Source organism: Bos grunniens, chromosome 5 (assembly GCF_055505025.1).
Source record: "Bos grunniens cultivar Pamir isolate PY7600 chromosome 5, Bosgru_T2T1.0, whole genome shotgun sequence".
Classification (NCBI taxonomy): domain Eukaryota; kingdom Metazoa; phylum Chordata; class Mammalia; order Artiodactyla; family Bovidae; genus Bos; species Bos grunniens.
In genome coordinates, this window is record NC_141169.1 from 96,205,354 (window position 1) to 96,222,785 (window position 17,432).

General features: G+C 41.6%; 1 protein-coding gene across 3 annotated transcripts in view; it reads left to right on the plus strand.

Annotated features, from left to right (window-relative positions):
• The window catches only part of GUCY2C (guanylate cyclase 2C), a 100,985-nt gene that overhangs the window by 39,476 nt on the left and 44,077 nt on the right, over nucleotides 1-17,432 (plus strand). For all 3 annotated transcript variants that reach the window (XM_086401913.1, XM_086401912.1, XM_086401911.1), the window contains 6 exons: nucleotides 640-704; nucleotides 3,798-4,010; nucleotides 5,510-5,631; nucleotides 8,476-8,572; nucleotides 11,624-11,741; nucleotides 13,754-13,889. In XM_086401913.1, coding sequence (XP_086258039.1) covers nucleotides 652-704; nucleotides 3,798-4,010; nucleotides 5,510-5,631; nucleotides 8,476-8,572; nucleotides 11,624-11,741; nucleotides 13,754-13,889 — 739 coding nt within the window. In that variant the 5' untranslated portion in view covers nucleotides 640-651. The remainder of the gene's footprint in view (nucleotides 1-639; nucleotides 705-3,797; nucleotides 4,011-5,509; nucleotides 5,632-8,475; nucleotides 8,573-11,623; nucleotides 11,742-13,753; nucleotides 13,890-17,432) is intronic.

A 17,432-nucleotide genomic window follows, 5' to 3' on the forward strand; every position in this document is an offset into this window, starting at 1 on the left:
ACCTGATTGGCCACACTCATGTCAGGAGGCGTGGCTCATTACAGTCGCCGTTTTAAATCGTGGAGGATGTGGAGTGAGCAAGAGGAGTTGAATACACTCCACTTTGCAGTTCTACGAAGGTGTGTCTCCTCTTTCTACCTCTCCAGAGGAAGATGTAACCTGGTTCTCCAACACCATCGATGGAATATTCCTAGTCGGGTGCCCCTTGAGAAAGGGTGGAATATATCTGTAGACTTCAAAGCAGTTACACTGCAGTTTGTTCTCTGCAGCCCTGCTTGTTGCTTCCCCTAAAACCGGAACTTGCCCTCTCTCTCCACAGCCCCTCCAAATCTAGTCTGTTCACCACGTGGCCTACAGACACTGCTGATGTTACAGTCTGCCGGTGCCTCTTCAGCCACTGGACATCCTCCCCTTGATAAGAGAGTCCAGGTTCATGTTCGGGCAGCACACCTTCAGCAGGATTCTCTTGCCTCCTTCCACAGCCTCTCCCAGCTCAGACATCCCGGAGATGTTAGAATGAGAGAGAAAGGCCCACTTTCCTGCCTTCTCGGTGCCTCCCCCTTGCCCGCTTCTTTCCTGTGCACTGACTCATGTTTTATTTTTAGGGATTAGTTGTTTGTTTGTTTTTTTCTCCTACAGAGTAAAAAACAGATGGGCTGTGTCCTCATGGGGCCCTCGTGTACCTATTCCACCTTCCAAATGTAGTAAGTAGCTTGGTTTGTTGTTGTTTTCACGCCCCTGTGACTTGAAGTCAGGACAAAATCATCAATATTTAAGTGATTTATCAAACAGCAGTCTAGTTCAGATAATACAGTCAGCAGTTTGGTGCCCTTGTATTCTGCAGCCTCTCTAATAACTGTCATGCCCTCATCCAGGTAACTGCCTTTGTTCAATGTGGGGCGAATGACAGTAGCTGTTCCAGTTCAGTTACTAACATCTGAGTATGAGAACCAAAACCGTAGAGATGAGGTTGTAGCTTCCCTGGTGGCTCAGTCTGTAAAGAATCTGCCTGCAGTGCAGGAGACCTGGTTTTGATCCCTGGGTCGGGAAGATCTCCTGGAGAGGGGCATGGCAACCCGCTCCAGTGTTCTTGCCTGGAGAAGCCCATGAGCAGAGGAGCCTAGAGTCCATGGGGTCGCAAAGAGGCATGACTGAACTGACTTAGCATGAGAGATGAAGTTAGACTCCTGGCAAGATACAGGGAAGATAATGAACTTGGATAATTTGAAAATTGAATAAATGAAATATTCCCAGACACAAACACAAAGGAAAGCACCCTAGGGCCTTGGCAGGGCGCTGTTCCATCCTTAGGTCTGTAAGAACAGGAACAGTGGTAGGATTCTTATTTCATAGTGCTATTTGAGGATTACATGAATAACATACTAAAGTACTTTACACAGTGCCCAACTTAGAAGAAAAAATCTTCCAGTATGTTTTAGAGGGAAAGTACTTCTCTGGCTTCTGGAAAATCGCCCCCATCCCTCTTGTTTGTCTCATGCAGTGTAATTCTCACCACCACAAAATACTTCGTTCTGCCAAATCACCCTTCCCCAATAAAAATCCCTCCCACATGCCTTTCTTTCTGTTCCATCTCCCCCTGAATCAAGATCACTCTTTGTCTACACAGAGAAAACCTTTAATAGACCACCAAAGATGGAAGGGGATGTTGTTTTCCTTTCTCAAATACATATTAAACATCTTCATACAAACTTGGCAGCCCAGAGATACTGAGGTGAATGAGCCAGGTGTGATCCTCACCTTCATGGTGCTTGCAGTCTAGTGGATGAGACAGAGATTAAACAGATTCTCTCTCAAATGATTACCTGGTGTCAGGTATCAAAGAAAGTTCTCCCGATGGATAAAGAGATTTAATCTAGGACCTGATGGATCAGTAAGAATCAACCAGGCAAAGAAGTAGGGGCACAGCATTTCTGGCATTTGTAAAGACCCTGATAGAAAATAAAGCTTGATATGTTTAAGGCATGACTGCAGCCATGAAATTAAAAGACGCTTGCTCCTTGGAAGAAAAGCTATGACCAAGCTAGACACTATATTAGAAAGCAGAGACATTACTTTGCCAATAAAGGTCCACCTAGTCAGTTCAGTTCAGTTCAGTTCAGTCCCTCAGTCGTGTCCGACTCTTTGCGACCCCATGAATCGCAGCACGCCAGGCCTCCCTGTCCATCACCAACTCCCGGAGTTCACTCAGACTCACATCCATCGAGTCAGTGATGCCATCCAGCATCTCATCCTCTGTCGTCCCCTTCGCCTCCTAAGGCTATGGGTTTTCCAGTAGTCATGTATGAATGTGAGAGTTGGACTATAAAGAAAGTTGAGCACTGAAGAATTGATGCTTTTGAACTGTGGTGTTGAAGAAGACTCTTGAGAGTCCCTTGGACTCCAAGGAAATCCAACCAGTCCATCCTAAAGGAGATCAGTCCTGAATGTTCACTGGAAGGACTGATGTTGAACCTGAAACTCCAAATCTTTGGCCACCTGCTGCAAAGAGCTGACTCATTTGAAAAGACCCTGATGCTGGGAAAGATTGAGGGCAGGAGGAGAAGGGGATGACAGGGGATGAGATGGTTGAAGGGCGTCACCAACTCAATGGAGATGAGTCTGGGTAAACTCCGGGAGTTGGTGATGGACAGGGAGGCCTGGTGTGCTGCAGTCCATGGGGTTCCAAGGAATTGGACACGACGGAGTGACTGAACTGAACTGACTTGATGTTTAAGGAACCACGAGTAGATCCATGTGCCGAACAGGAGAAGGAAAACCATAAAGTCCTCCGGTGAAGCCTGTCTCAAAGGTGGTCCGAAGCACCTGCATGCTCAGTTGCTAAGTTGTGTCCAACTCTTTGGGGCCCTGAGGACTGTGGCCCACCAGGCTCCTTTGTGCATGGGATTTTTCCAGGCAGGAATACTGAAGTGGGTATAAGAGCTGAAAATAAAGCAGTGCATGGAAGGGAATTTCAGGGACATCTTTTTGGCTTCACAACATTTATAGTAGCTGTGGTGGCCCATTTTCTGTTTTTCTTAGTCCTATGCCCCAAAGTCCATATGTCCTAGCCTAGATGTTAGGGCAACCTGATGAAACTCATCTTAGAATAAATCAAAGTAACCAAGCCACATGTGTGAGTGCCTGTGCATGCTGTCACTTCAGTCATGTCTGACTCTGCATTTCTATGAACTGTAGCCCACCAGCCTCCTCTGTCCATAGGATTCTCCAGGCAAGAATTCTGAAGTGGGTTACCACACCCTCCAGGAGATCTTCTGACCCAGGGATCGAACCTAGTCTCCCTCATTGCAGATAGATTCTTTACCATCTGAGCCACCAGGGAAGCCCAGAGAAGGCAGTGCGTGTGTGCAGGCTAAGTCGCCTCAGTCGTATCTGACTCTTTGCAAGCCTATGGAGTGTAGCCCACCAGTCTCCTCTATCCATGGGATTCTCCAGGCAAGAATTCTGGAGCGAGTTGCCATGCCCTTCTCCAGGGACCAGGAATGGAACCTACGTCTCTCATGTCTCCTGCATTGGGAGGTGACCACTAGCACCACCTGGAAACCAAGCCACATATATAAGACAACTTCCAGAGTATGCTTAGAATGTAGCATATGTTCAGTAAATATTCTTTAAATTCACTTGTGTGAGAGGGACCTATGTAAGTCGAATACCTGCTTGAATGACCCTATTTCATTTTTGTCATTTCCACCCACATGCTGAAACAGCTTAAAGAAGGATCTTACTTGTGCTACTTAAGTTAATCCTGATATTGGTTTATTTCTCACCTCTTGGCACAGCCTTGACACAGATTTAAACTATCCCATGATTTCAGCTGGGAGTTTTGGATTGTCATGTGACTACAAAGAAACCTTAACCAGGATGATGTCTCCAGCTCGGAAGCTGATGTACTTTTTGGTTGACTTTTGGAAAGTCAAATTTCAATTCAAACCTTTTTCCTGGAACACTGCGTATGTTTTCAAGAATAGTACAGAGACTGAGGACTGTTTCTGGTAAGCAAGACCATTAATATCCTTCTGACATTTAGCCATAAACCATGGAGAGAAACCATAAACTCTCAGCAGACCCCTAGTTATTATCAGATGCTCGTTCCATGAAGTAACAGCGTTGGGAATGGAAACCAACCCACTTTCTTACATGCAACTGATACATAGTTTATGTTTAACTGATTTCATTCCTAAGCTATAAATATATTTAGATAAGGCTGTTTGTTACTCCTGTTTGAACTAGATCTATTAAATACAGTTCTCTGAAGTAGGTACCCCTTAACTTCAGGTCAAATTGAAATTTCACTTAGAAATAAATCAACAGCAACAGCTAATGTTTCATTATAATAAAAATGAATTGTATAGAGTGTGTTATATGTCTTGAGAACTCTGAATAGATGTTTTTTGAACATATTTTTGAAAAGTTGCCTTTTCTTATAGAGTCTGTTAGTTAACAATGATCTGTTTTCCTTGCCTCAGTGTGATTGACATAAAGTGTGTCTATGTAATGGTAAATACATTGACTAAATATTTTCATAATTCTTTCCAAATGGCATAAGTGAAGTAGCAATAAATACAGCTTTGATGAAGTAAAGGCAAAGGGGCCGAAAGAAACATGATGTCATTAATATAATCGACATACATTGCATGTGTGACACTCTTTGCAGTTTTGAAAGTACTTTCATGTTAGTTTTATCAATTCCCCACAGTAAACTCTCTGTAGAAAAGAGGACAAGTACCATGATCTCTGTTTAAGGAGCATGGAAATCAGACATGATAGAGAATATGCATTCTGCCTGTCCTACACAACAGGTTAGAAATCATTTCTCTCACAGCTTTTCAGAGGAATCAGACTGTTGGAGAGAACAGAATATCAGGCACCATTGCTAAAATGAAACTACAGAGCTCACACATCTCCAGCAAAGGTGGCAGAAAGAATGACTTGAAGGAACCTGAAGTCTCTCTCCACCAAAGCATGCGGAGGACTAAAATAGGGTACCCCTGAGAACACACATCTAGGGAACTGTAAGAATCAATACTAAGGCATCATCTTAGAAACTTCAGAACTGAAGTTTCTGAATTGAACTGAAGTTCAGAACTTAGAAACTGAACAGAAGTCAGTTTCACACAGGAGGAAAAATTACTCCTATCAGCTCTGAATTTTTGTACTATAGATTCAAAAGTTTCAATTTCTGTGTGATAATGGGATGAGAACAGAGTAGCCTTCCTTCAGCAAATAGCAAGAAGCCTTTAGAAGGGATCTGGGAAATACCTCCTGTTTGTATGAATACATGAAGATCCCCTGAAACTGTCCCTATACTCCTCCTGAAACATTCATCCTAACCCTTGGGATCGTGATGTGTATTGTCCATTGTGTTAACAGAGGCAATGGATTTTAGATGAACAAGTCCCCTGGAGACATCTGTAAGCAGTGAGCAAACGACATGGAAAGCCATGAAGAAACTAAGCTGATTGCTTAGAGTTTCTCTTTGTTTCTGTTCTAGGTACCTCAATGCTCTGGAGGCTGGAGTTTCCTATTTTTCTCAGAAACTAGGCTTCAAGGAGATGTTGAGAGGAGATACCGAGTTTCAGGACATCTTAATGGATCAGAACAGGAAAAGCAATGGTAAGAGGACATGAAGCAAGATCGTTTTTTTGCCGGCTACTTCCTCACAACCATCGCCTCCCTATGAGTGATTTGGACAAATCTACCCCCAGAGCTGTCATCATACTGTATATTTTGTGTGTTTGGGAAGGTCTGTAGCTGCTTGCAACTCCATTATATGGTTCCTTTTGCAGATTCAAACCTTATCCTTGGAGAAATTAGCAAAAGTAGTATATTAACATGGGACTGCCTTTGTGGTCCAGTAGTTGGGGGTCTGCCTGCTAAAATAGGAGACACAGGTTCGATCCCTGGTCCAGGAAGATTCCACATGCCATGGGGCAGCTAAGCCCAAGCACCACAGCTACTGAAGCCCACGCTTCTTAGAGCCTGGGCTATGCAACAAAAGAAGCTGCCAGAATGAGAAGCCCTTGCACCACAACCAGAGAAAGCCCATGTGGAAGACCCAGTGCAGCCATAAATAAATAAATAAATTTTTAAAATATATCAGCTTCTTGAAGGTAATGATAAGGCTAAAAGCCAGCTTTTATGAACCAAAGTGATATCACAATCCACACTATCAGTGAACTGCTTTTTAAAAATACATTTATTTATTTGGCTGTGCCTGGTCTTAGTTGGAGAAGGCAATGGCAACCCACTCCAGTACTCTTGCCTGGAAACGCCCACGGATGGAGGAGCCTGGTAGGCTGCAGTCCATGGGGTCGCTAAGAGTCAAACACGACTGAGCGACTTCACTTTCACTTCTCACTTTCATGCATTGGAGAAGGAAATGGCAACCCACTCCAGTATTCTTGCCTGGAGAATCCCAGGGTCAAGGGAGCCTGATGGGCTGCCGTCTATGGGGTCACACAGAGTCGGACATGATTCAAGCGACTTAGCAGCAGCAGCAGCAGATCTTAGTTGTGGCATTTGAGATCTAGTTCCCTGACCAGGGATCAAACCCAGGGCCCCTGCGTTGGGAGCGTGGAGTCTTAGCCCCTGGACCACCAGGGAAGTCCCAATAAACTGCTTCGTGTATACCTGTGGCAGATTCATGTTGATATATGGCAAAACCAATACAATATTGTAAAGTTAAAAAATAAAATTAAAAAAAAAAGTTCGCCACAATCTAATATACTGTTGAATCTGTGACGAATCCTCAAATATTCTGAATCCTGTTTCCCCAGTAACCAACAGGACGTATTTATTGATATCCAGCCTTAGGCAAAATTATAAGATAGGCCAAGACTGTTTCACTTGGATTTATTCTCTCTTTATTTCACTTGCTCAGTGATCTCTCATTTATAGACCAAGTATGAAAAGTGAATGGTATAAAATCATTCTCACCAAGTAATTCAGTGATTTATTTCACCCTCCACAGAAATCTTTTTACAAATAAGAATATATCGGAATACTTATGTGTTAAGGATTCTTTTTACAAATAAGGATATATCAGGAATCAACTGTCAAATTTTCTACCAGGAAAGGTTCTTGCTTGGCAGGATTTCCTGGTATCCCTCAAAATATCATTTGCTGTCATTATCAAGCATTTGCCATATTAAGAACCTACCATTTGCAAAACATTGAACAAGACATGGGAAAAAAGAAATATAAAATGATTCATGTCCCTGAAATGTTTTAAATTCAACTGGACAACACAGTGTAGGAAAAGATCTAATGAAGTGTCTCCCAACTCACTCATCTTAGCATCAAGCCATGCATTTCGGAAATCTGGTTACAATGCGTTGGAGAGCTTAGAGAGTCAGATTGGAACTCTGTCACTGAGTTCTGAGTTAAGAAGCTGCAAGCAAAACCCAAGGAAAGGTGCTTAGGAAGATTTTATTAATGCTCACACTAACTTATATATTTTCCAACAACTTTATATGTGGGTGAAAGTGAAGGTGAAGTGTAGAGTCGTGTCCGACTCTGCAACGCCATGGACTGTAGCCCACCAAGCTCCTCCATCCATGGGATTCTCCAGGCAAGAATACTGGAGTGGGTTGCCATTTCCTTCTCCAGGGGATCTTCCCGACCCAGGAATCGAACCCAAGTCTCCCGCATTGCAGGCAGACGCTTTAACCTCTGAGCCACCAGGGAAGCCCTACATGTGGGTAGTGCATTTCATTTATTAATGGAAATAGTTTTTGTAACTACTCCAGCCTTATGTAGTGGAGTAAGCACTAAACAGACGCAAATACTTGATTATCAGAGCTGTTTCTGTCGTCTACCAGTTTTTTTTTATCTCGTTGGCGTCTTGGCTATAGTTTCCTTAGATCAGTAAAATTAAGGAAATGGACTAGATGATTCTTTTTTAAAGTTATATGTATTAATATTTGTTTATTTTTTGGCTGTCTTGGGTCTTTACTGCTGTACATGGGCTTTCTCTAGTTGGGGCAAGCAGGAGCTACTCCCTAGTTGCAGGGCACAGGCTTCTCATTGCGGTGATTCCTTTCATTGCAGAGCGCAGGCTGTAGACACTTAGTCTTCAGTAGTTGTGGCTCGCAGCCTCTGGGGCGTTGGCTCAGGGGTGGTAGCCCTCTGGCTTAGTTGCCTTGCAGCATGTGGGATCTTCCCAGAGCAGGGATCAAACCTGTGTCCCCTGAGTTGGCAGACAGATTATTCACCACTGGACCACCAAGGAAGCCTGGACTAGATGATCCTTTTTAAGATCCCATGCAGCTCTACTCTGACTCCGTTAAAAAAAAAAATGTGGCGGGGTGGGGGGAATAAATTTTAGGAATTGGTGTTAATCTTAAAACATGAATGTAGCATAGACTTACTGGGTTCAGATTCAATCACATGGTTCCCTTCTTGCTTGGGAACAGATTATTGTATATTTTTCTCTCTGTCTTGCTCTGTCTCCTGCAGTGATTGTTATGTGTGGTAGACCGGAAACCATCCAAAACCTCAGGGGTAACCGGGCAGTGGCTGAAGACATCGTCATTATTCTAGTGGATTTATTCAAGTAGGTATAATATTTGGAAGAACTCTCCTTTCAGAAAGAAAATAAGGATTTCCAAAAGATATTCTCTTTTCTCGTGTTTTTCATAGCCTTAAATGGGATTCAGTATAAAGATAATATTTTAACCAATGTTTAATTTCTTCTTTATCATTCTTATTTAATTCATTATAGCCTTAGCAGAGATGTATACCTTTGATATCGCTATCATGTCTAAGGACCATATGAAAGGTTTCTACCATGTGGCACAGGAAACTCTGCTCAATATTATGTGACAACCTACATGGGAAAGGAATTTGAAGAAGAATAGATACACGTATGGGCTTCCCAGGTGGCGCAGTGGTAAAGAATCCACCCGCCAAGGCAGGAGACACAAGAGACTGTTTCGATTCCTGGGTCGGGAAGATACCCTGGAGGAGGAAATGGCAGCCCACTCCAGTATTCTTGTCTGAAAAAATTCCATGGCCAGAGGAGCCTGGTGGGCTGCAGTCTTGGGATCACAAAAGAGTCTAACACGACTGAGCACAGATACATGTGTATGTATAACTGAATCACTGCTGTACACCTGAGGCTAACGCAACGTTGTTAATCAACTGTACTCCAATATAAAATTTTAAAAACTAAAAAATAAGTAAATAAATACAAAAGTTTTATTTAAAAACAAAACAAAACAAAACATTAAACCCACATGCCCATTCAACAAAGATCCTGGTCTCCAGCCTGATCATAAGGTCTTTTTCCCAGGCAGCAATAGATCAGCTAATATCCCAGTCATATGTCTGGGAACATGGGCTGTATCTGTGCCTTTGATTGCTAGTGGCCTTTGGTCCTAGATTATTTTCCTTCAGCCACCTTTGGTAAGAGGGAAGTTCCCATTAAGTGAATTTGACTGACGCGATTATTCTTTGCCCTCTGCAGTGTAGTCACTGGGTGGTAATTTTCCCCTGCACTTCACTGGCACTAAGGGGAGAAAATTCTGGAGAACAGAAAGCATCTTTTATCACATCCCTGCTTTTTTACCACTCATCTTCTAATGTAGTTACAGTTTTATGGAGAACCCATTAAAAAAAAAAAGTGCCAAGGTAATATCTGAGTCAGATTAAGCTTTAAAAAGGCGTTGCTAGTATATCTTGTGTCTCTTGCTCCATCGGCTGAATCATATGACTTCACTTACCTGTCTGGATCATTGATCATTTGCTGTCTGTATTCAGAGCAGAAGCTATTACCGCAGTGTATCATATCTGATTAGTCATTTCAGACACCTTGAAGGTACTTGTCTCAGTGTTGAGAAAGATGAAGCATGGGAACTGCAGGCATATCTAGTTTCTGAAGATAATATAGTCAGCTGAGCCTTTTATCTGCAGAAGACAAGAAAGAGGGCAGAATTATCAACACTTTATTCCTGCAACCACATTGATAGCCTCTTTCAATGACTGCTTTGCCTCCTGGAAGGAGGCCTCAGTGGAACCAGTTTGGTGTAACTTTATTTTTAGAAACTCCTTATCTACTGCCAAAGTGTTGGCCTCCTTTTATCACTATTCCCTAAGGACACCTGGCTGTGTTTCGGGAAGATCATATGAGATTCATTTGAAACTAGACATAACTTGTGATTTCAAATTATAATTCTGACACTTTCATTTCGTTTGCCTCTTGGGTATTACTTAGCATTTTGAGATTAAGTCTTCTCATTTATCAAGTGAGAATAAAAATATCTATAAGGGTCCTTTAGGATGAGGTGTGGTAATATAAACAAACTCTTCAACACAGTCCTCAGCACATAGATATATTCACCTACATTTGAATATTAAATGATGGTCATCCTGGCTAACAGCAGTTCAAGTATGTTATATTATTTGCAGATTAAAACATTAAAATGATTAGCAGGTACTTCCCTGGTGGTCCAGTGGTTAAGAATCCACCTTGCAATACAGGGGAGACGAGTTCGATCTCTGATCTGGGAACTAAGATCCCACATGCCTCAGACCAGCTAAACCAGTGCTTCACAGCAAGAGATCCATGTGACGCAATGAGGATCCCTCATGCTTCAACTAAGACCCAACACAGCCGAATAAATAAATTTCTTAAAAATAAATAGATACAGCATCGAGGGTCCTCAATGTGCCAGATGTGTCTAGGAATTGAGGATGTGTACTGTTGCATTGCTTCAGTTGTGTCCAGCTCTTTATGACCCCATAGACTGTAGCCTGCCAGGCTCCTCTGTTCATGAAATTCTCCAGGCAAGAATACTGGAGTGGGTTGCCAGATCTCCAGGGGATCTTTCTAACCCAAACAGCAAACGTGAAAGTGAAAGTCGCTCAGTTGTGTCCAACTCTTTGCAACCCCATGGACTATACAGTCCATGGAATTCTCCAGGCCAGAATACTGGAGTGGGTAGCCTTTCCCTTCTCCAGCGGATCTTCACAACCCAGGGATCAAACCCAGGTCTCCCACATTGCAAGAGCGAGTTATGTCTCCTGCATTGGCAGGTGGCTTCTTTACTACTAGTGCCAACTGGGAAGCCCAGGAATTGAGAATACAAGGACCAGTTAGCTAATGTTAAGAAGCATACAGTGTCAGAGAAAATGCAGGTATCAGCCAAGAGTCATTAAACCTTGAAAACAAGCTTACATATCCAGGGCTCCCCCAAAATCTTCTTTCTTTTTAAAGAATTAGCTGCAGTGAATTGCTAAAGAAACAAATGAACCTCTGTTTGTTAGTATATTCTAGATCCATCATGTTTATTTTAATTTCAGAATAACCTATCAAAATATTTATTTTAAAAATATTAAAATTCATATAAACTTTATAAAAAAAACAAGTATCTGTATTATGATCTTCCATTTCCATTTATGTTTGTTAACCACAGCACCTAAGTTCTGCTATTCAAGGCAGCAGGTGTATAAAAAAATAAACTTATCTGGGGAAAGTAGAAAGTTTTGCAGGGGAAAAAAAAATGTTTTAAACTATCTCAAAGCTGATGTACGAATCGGTAGGAGTTCCATTTCCATTTTTTGCAGCAATCTGATTTTCATGAGAAACTTGTGCTTTTTATTCCAGTGACCACTACTTCATGGACAATGTCACAGCCCCTGACTACATGAAAAATGTTCTTGTTTTGACCCTGCCTCCGGAAAACTCCGTCTCAAATAGTTCCTCCTCCAAAAATCTATCACTGGTAAATTTCATAGACATATATACTCTTATTCTTCTGGCAGGGGTAAGATACCATTCTTCCATTTAGGACCCAGATTCTAAAATGAGCAAATTGTTCCTCCACTGGTTCCAGTTTACTCAGCAAATGTTAACTGAGCCAATTATGTGTAATAGCAGGATTCTTGCTATTAAAACTCTAGGACTTCCCTGGTGGTCCAGTGGTTAAGACTCTGGCCACCCGTGCAGGAGACACGGGTTCAGTCCCTGCCCCAGGATGACTCCACATGCCATGGGGGAAGCTAGGCAGGTGCACCACAGCTACTGAGCCAGCAATTCTAGAGCCCGTGCTCAGAAGCCACCGCAGTGGAAAGCCCACACACAGCCACTAGAGAGTCACTCCCGCGTGTCAGAACTAGAGAAAGCCCACACACAGCAATGAAGACCCACCCAGCACAGCCCAAAATAAATCAATAAATTTGCAAAAAATCAAACTCTTTCTATATGTCACTGTGCTAGGCTGTAGTCCAGCACCACACTGCAGGCTGCTATAACATCCAAACAGAAGCGACGTTGCGGGATGATCAGAAGCAGCCCTGCTAACTTAGGGGAGGTACATATTAGACAATGTAGAATGGATGAAGTTCCCCACGTCCCTGGCCCTGGTATCAGAGCTCTACCTCTAAAGATACATATTCCCGGGTTAAGACGCAGTCCTTTATTGTCATTAGGTTGATTATCATCCGAATTTGTACAGGAGAGGCCTGGTTTATTTCTTTTATTCCAGCATCCCATCTGGTTTAGCATTTGTCCCAGAAAAAGAGCCTCCAATTGGACATTAAATGATTAATGTCTTGATTAAATGCAAAACCCCAGACTCTAATACCACATTGGATTTTGATGGTCACTGCAGTTTAACGCAGCTGAAGTCACTGGATGTTTTCTGGCCTCACACACGGTTGAGAGCAGGTTTGGAGAAGGGAGGGAGTAAGGGGCGGTCAGTCCCAAAGCCCTCAAACAACTTTAGGATGACGAGGCCCAAAGAGCAGCAAGGAAAGTTGGGGACCTTTGAGAAAATCACCATTTTGCCTAGACTGGCAATTCTAAGCCCTCTGTTTTGCAACCCTGCCAAAATTTGGGGCTGTACCCCTTCAGGGGCTGGGTCTTAACTGATGCTTTTCATTTCATGAAAAGATGATTTCAGCAAAAGACACTGAAGCCAATGAGAGATGTTTTCCTTTTTCCCTTTTCATGTTTTCTAACAAATATACTTCTGGGTGTCATGTTCAGATTTCACTTGCACAGCTGCTAGGCTTAGGCAAAAGTCTGATTCTTTACAGGTGGGTGGGCCAAACTGTCTGAGCTCATTTGGCCTCAGGGGCACTGAGCTTTCAATCCAGCCCAATTCTGTAAAGACCACCACACAACTGCCACAGAGGCAGAGGAGTCCCGACCCCTTCTTATGTTCACCAGGGCAGACATTTGTGTCTGCCCTTAACACCCAACCAGGACTCTCTCCAAAGCAAATACAGTGGTATCAGCCGATCAAAACTCTTCCTATCGCATCACGCTACTCAAAGGCAGTGGGGTTGTTTTTGTTGCTGTTCTCTTTTATTCTTAAATGAAAACGTTATTTCTATATAAAACCTTATGAGAATTGAAAATTCTCATAATTGTGTATGAGAAATGCTGTATGTTGTTCTTCCTGGTTGAAATAAAATATTTTACCATCATGGGAAGGAGGAAGCACTGCCACTTTTAGTTCCTTCCCTAAAGGCAGTGTTCACAGTTTATTGATCCCAAGAGAAGACAGAATTGTGATAAGGGGATGAGAAAGAGCCCTGGTCCAAGGAAAGTTTTTCCAAAATTTGCTTTAATCCCATCCTTGCAATTCCATTAATATTCTTTTACCTTTCCAGTTATCCTGCTTGACCCCAACAATGTTGGGATGACTCCACATGAGTGGAGTTCAAGACCAGAATCTTATTTTTTTTTTTTTTTTTGAACTCATTTTAAGATTTTTCCTTTCTAATTTAGGCAAAAAATGATTTTGCTGCTGCCTACCTGGATGGAGTCTTGCTTTTTGGACATATGCTGAAGATATTTCTTGAAAATGGAGAAGATGTTACCACCTCTAAATTTGCTCATGCTTTCAGGAACATCACTTTTGAAGGTACCAGTTGCCTAAGAGCAAACTACACTTTACTTACAGTTTCTCCAAATATGCGCCCTGTAGACAGTAAAGAGAGGGTATGGCAATAGATGGGTCAACCGTTAAATACCTTTAACTTAACTGGAGCCAACAAATGTGCAAAAGTTCAGTTGTTGGGTAGAATGTTCTATATTTGTCATTATGTCTAGTTGGTTTCTTGTTATGTTCAAGTCCTCTATATTTTTTAACATATTTTCTATCTTGTTATCCTATTCATTGGAGAAAGTGGAGTGTTAAAATCTCCAACTATTATTGTATAAAGCAGTGCATGTGTGGTCAGTTGTGTCCAACTCTTTGCTATCCCATGGACTGTAGCCCACCAGGCTCCTCTGTCCATGGAATTTTCTAGGCAAGAATACTGGAGTGGGTTGCCATTGCCTACTCTGAGGGCTCTTCCCGACCCAGGGATCAAACCTGGGTCTCCTGCATCTCTTGCATTGACAGGCAGATCCGTGACCACTGGCACCACTATTGTAGAACAGTTTTGTGCCAATTTTTGCTTCATATATTTTGTTGGTCTGTTATTAGGTACATAAATGTTTGTACTTGTTTATGTATTTTTGCTCTATTGAGTGTTTTATTAATATATACAGTGAAAATCTTTGTTTCTTATAAACTTTTTTGATTAAAAGTCTGATCAGTTTTATCTGATGTCAGTATATCCACCTCTGCTCTCTTGGTTAATACTTGCATGGCATATCCTTCTCCATCCTCTTGCTTTCAAACTATTTGTGTCTTGGGATCAAAAGTGAATCTCTTTATAGACATCAAATAGTTGGATCACTTTTTCATAATTTTCCAATTTCTATCTTTGGTTGGAGAATTTAATCGATTTACATTTGAAATAATTACTGACCAGTTCAGTCACTCAGTTGTGTCCGACTCTTTGCGACCCCATGGACTGCAGCACGCCAGGCCTCCCTGTCCATCACCAACTACCAGGATTTACTCAAGCTCATGTCCATTGAGTCAGTGATGCCATCCAACCGTCTCATCCTCTGTTGTCTCCTTCTCCTCCCACCTTCAGTCTTTCCCAGCATCAGGGTCTTTTCAAATGAGTCAGCTCTTTGTATCAGGTGGCCAAAGTATTGGAGTTTCAGCTTCAACATCAGTCCTTCCAATGAATATTCAGGACTGATTTCCTTTAGGATGGACTGGTTGGATCTCCTTGATGATAAAGAGATTTATTCTGTTATTTTGCTATTTATTTTTTATATACTGCATAGCTTTTTCATCCCCATTTTATCCATTACTGTCTTCTTTTGTATTTATTTCTTTACACTGAAATGTTTAAATTTTTTTCATGTGTGTTCTTTAGCTGTTTTCTTTGTGGTTACCATGGGGATTAGATCCTAAAATTATAACCCTCTAATTTGAATTTATACTGGCTTAACCTCAATAAATACAAAAACTCTGCTCTTTTAATAGCTCCATTCCCATCCCTCTCAGACATTGGTGTTGCAGAACTACATCCTTATACTTTGTGTCCAAATAGTAAACTAATTATTTTTTAAGTATTAGTCTCCTAGATTGTCAAAAACAAAAGGTAGATTTACAAATCAAAGTTACAATAATACAAGTTTTAGACTAATTTTTTTAAACATATTCATTTCTTAAGTAATATAGAAAAGAAAAAGTGGAATAACACATTGTTTTTATAATAATACTAGTTTTTGTAATCGCTTGCTGATTCACCTTTACTGAAATGTTTATTTCTTCCTATGGCTTCAAGGTACCATCTAGTGTTCTTTCATTTTAACCTCCTAGACTCCCTTGAGAATTTCTTGCAGGGAAGATTGGTTGGTAAAAATCTCTCAGCTTTTATTTATTTCAGAATATCTTACTCTCCTTTCACTTCTGAAGGACAGCTTTGTTGAATAACAGATTCTTAGTTGATATTTTTTTCTTTTAGCATTTTGAATATATCAGCCCACTGCCTTCTAACCTTCAGAATATACAGTGAGAAATCTGCTTTATAATCTTACTGAATATCTCTTGCTGCTGCTGCTGCTGCTAAGTCGCTTCAGTTGTGTCCGACTCTGTGCAACCCCATAGACGGCAGCCCACCAGCTCCCCCGTCCCTGGGATTCTCCAGGCAAGAACACTGGAGTGGGTTTCCATTTCCTTCTCCAAAGCATTAAAGTGAAAAGTGAAAGTAAAGTTGCTCAGTCATGTCCAACTCTTCGCAACCCCGTGGACTGCAGCCTACCACGCTCCTCCACCCATGGGATTTTCCAGGCAAGAGTACTAGAGTGGGGTGCCATTGCCTTATATGTTATCAATTACTTCTCTCCCTGCTGCTTTCAAAATTCTGTGTCTTTGGCTGTGGACGATTTGATTATGATGTGTCTTGGCATGGATTTCTTTAAATTCATTCTACTTGGCATTTGTTGAGCTTCTTGGATGTTTATATTCATATCTTTCATCAGATTTGGGACATTTTCAGCCATTATTTCTCTACCATTTTCTCTCTCTTTCTCTTCTCCCTCTGGGGCTTCCACAATGCATGTGTTGGTCTGCTTAGTGGTATTCCACAGGTCCTTTAAGGTCTGTTCACTTTTCTGCAATCTTTTTTATTTCTTTTCTTCAGATTTGGTGATTTCCATTGTCCTTTCTTCTAGTTCCAGCTTCCCTGGGGCTCAGACAGCAAAGAAGCTGTGCACAATAAGGGAGACCCGGATTCAGTCACTGGGTTGGGAAGATCCCTAAAGAAAGGACTGGCTACCCATTCCAGTATTTTAACCTGGAGAATTCCATGGACAGAGGAGCCTGTTGGGCTATAGTCCATGGGGTCATAAAGAGTCGGACACAATTGAGTGACTAACACTTTCACTTTCTTTTTCATCTTCAAGTTCACTAATTATTCTTCTGCCTTCTCAAATATGCCTTTGAATTTTTCATTTTAGCCTCTATACTTTTGAGTTCCAGAATTTATTTTTTTATGATTTCTATCTTTTTGCTAATATTTCCATTTTGTTCATACATCACTGCCCTGACTTTACCCATGTCTTCCTTTAGGTATTTGAGCATTAAGGTAGTTGTTTTAAAACCTTTTTTCTAGTAGACCCACCATCACTTTCTCAGGGATAGCTTCCATTGGTTTATTTATTTTTTTCTATTGAGTAAATCATATTTTCCTGTTTCTTCATATGACTTATAATTTTGGTTGAAAACTGGACATTCAAATCTAATAATGTGGTAATCCTGAAAATCATCTGGGAAATGGTGAATTTTCTCCTTCTCAGGGTTTCCTGTTACTTGGTTTTGCTTTTTGTTTTTATTGTTGTAGGCCATCTCTGCTGAGGATCAGCCTGACATGGAAACCTGAGGTCTTCTCAGGTTTTCTGAGTCTCTGACTTCCCCTAGGCATGTGTAGTCACTTTCTAGTTTCCCCCGTGTATGAAGTTGATTGAATGTTGCAGTCTTCAAGGCCTGGCTCTCCAGGGGGAAAAGAGAGAAACAAAGAGGGCACCAACCCTTTACATTCCTAGAAAGTCACGTCGG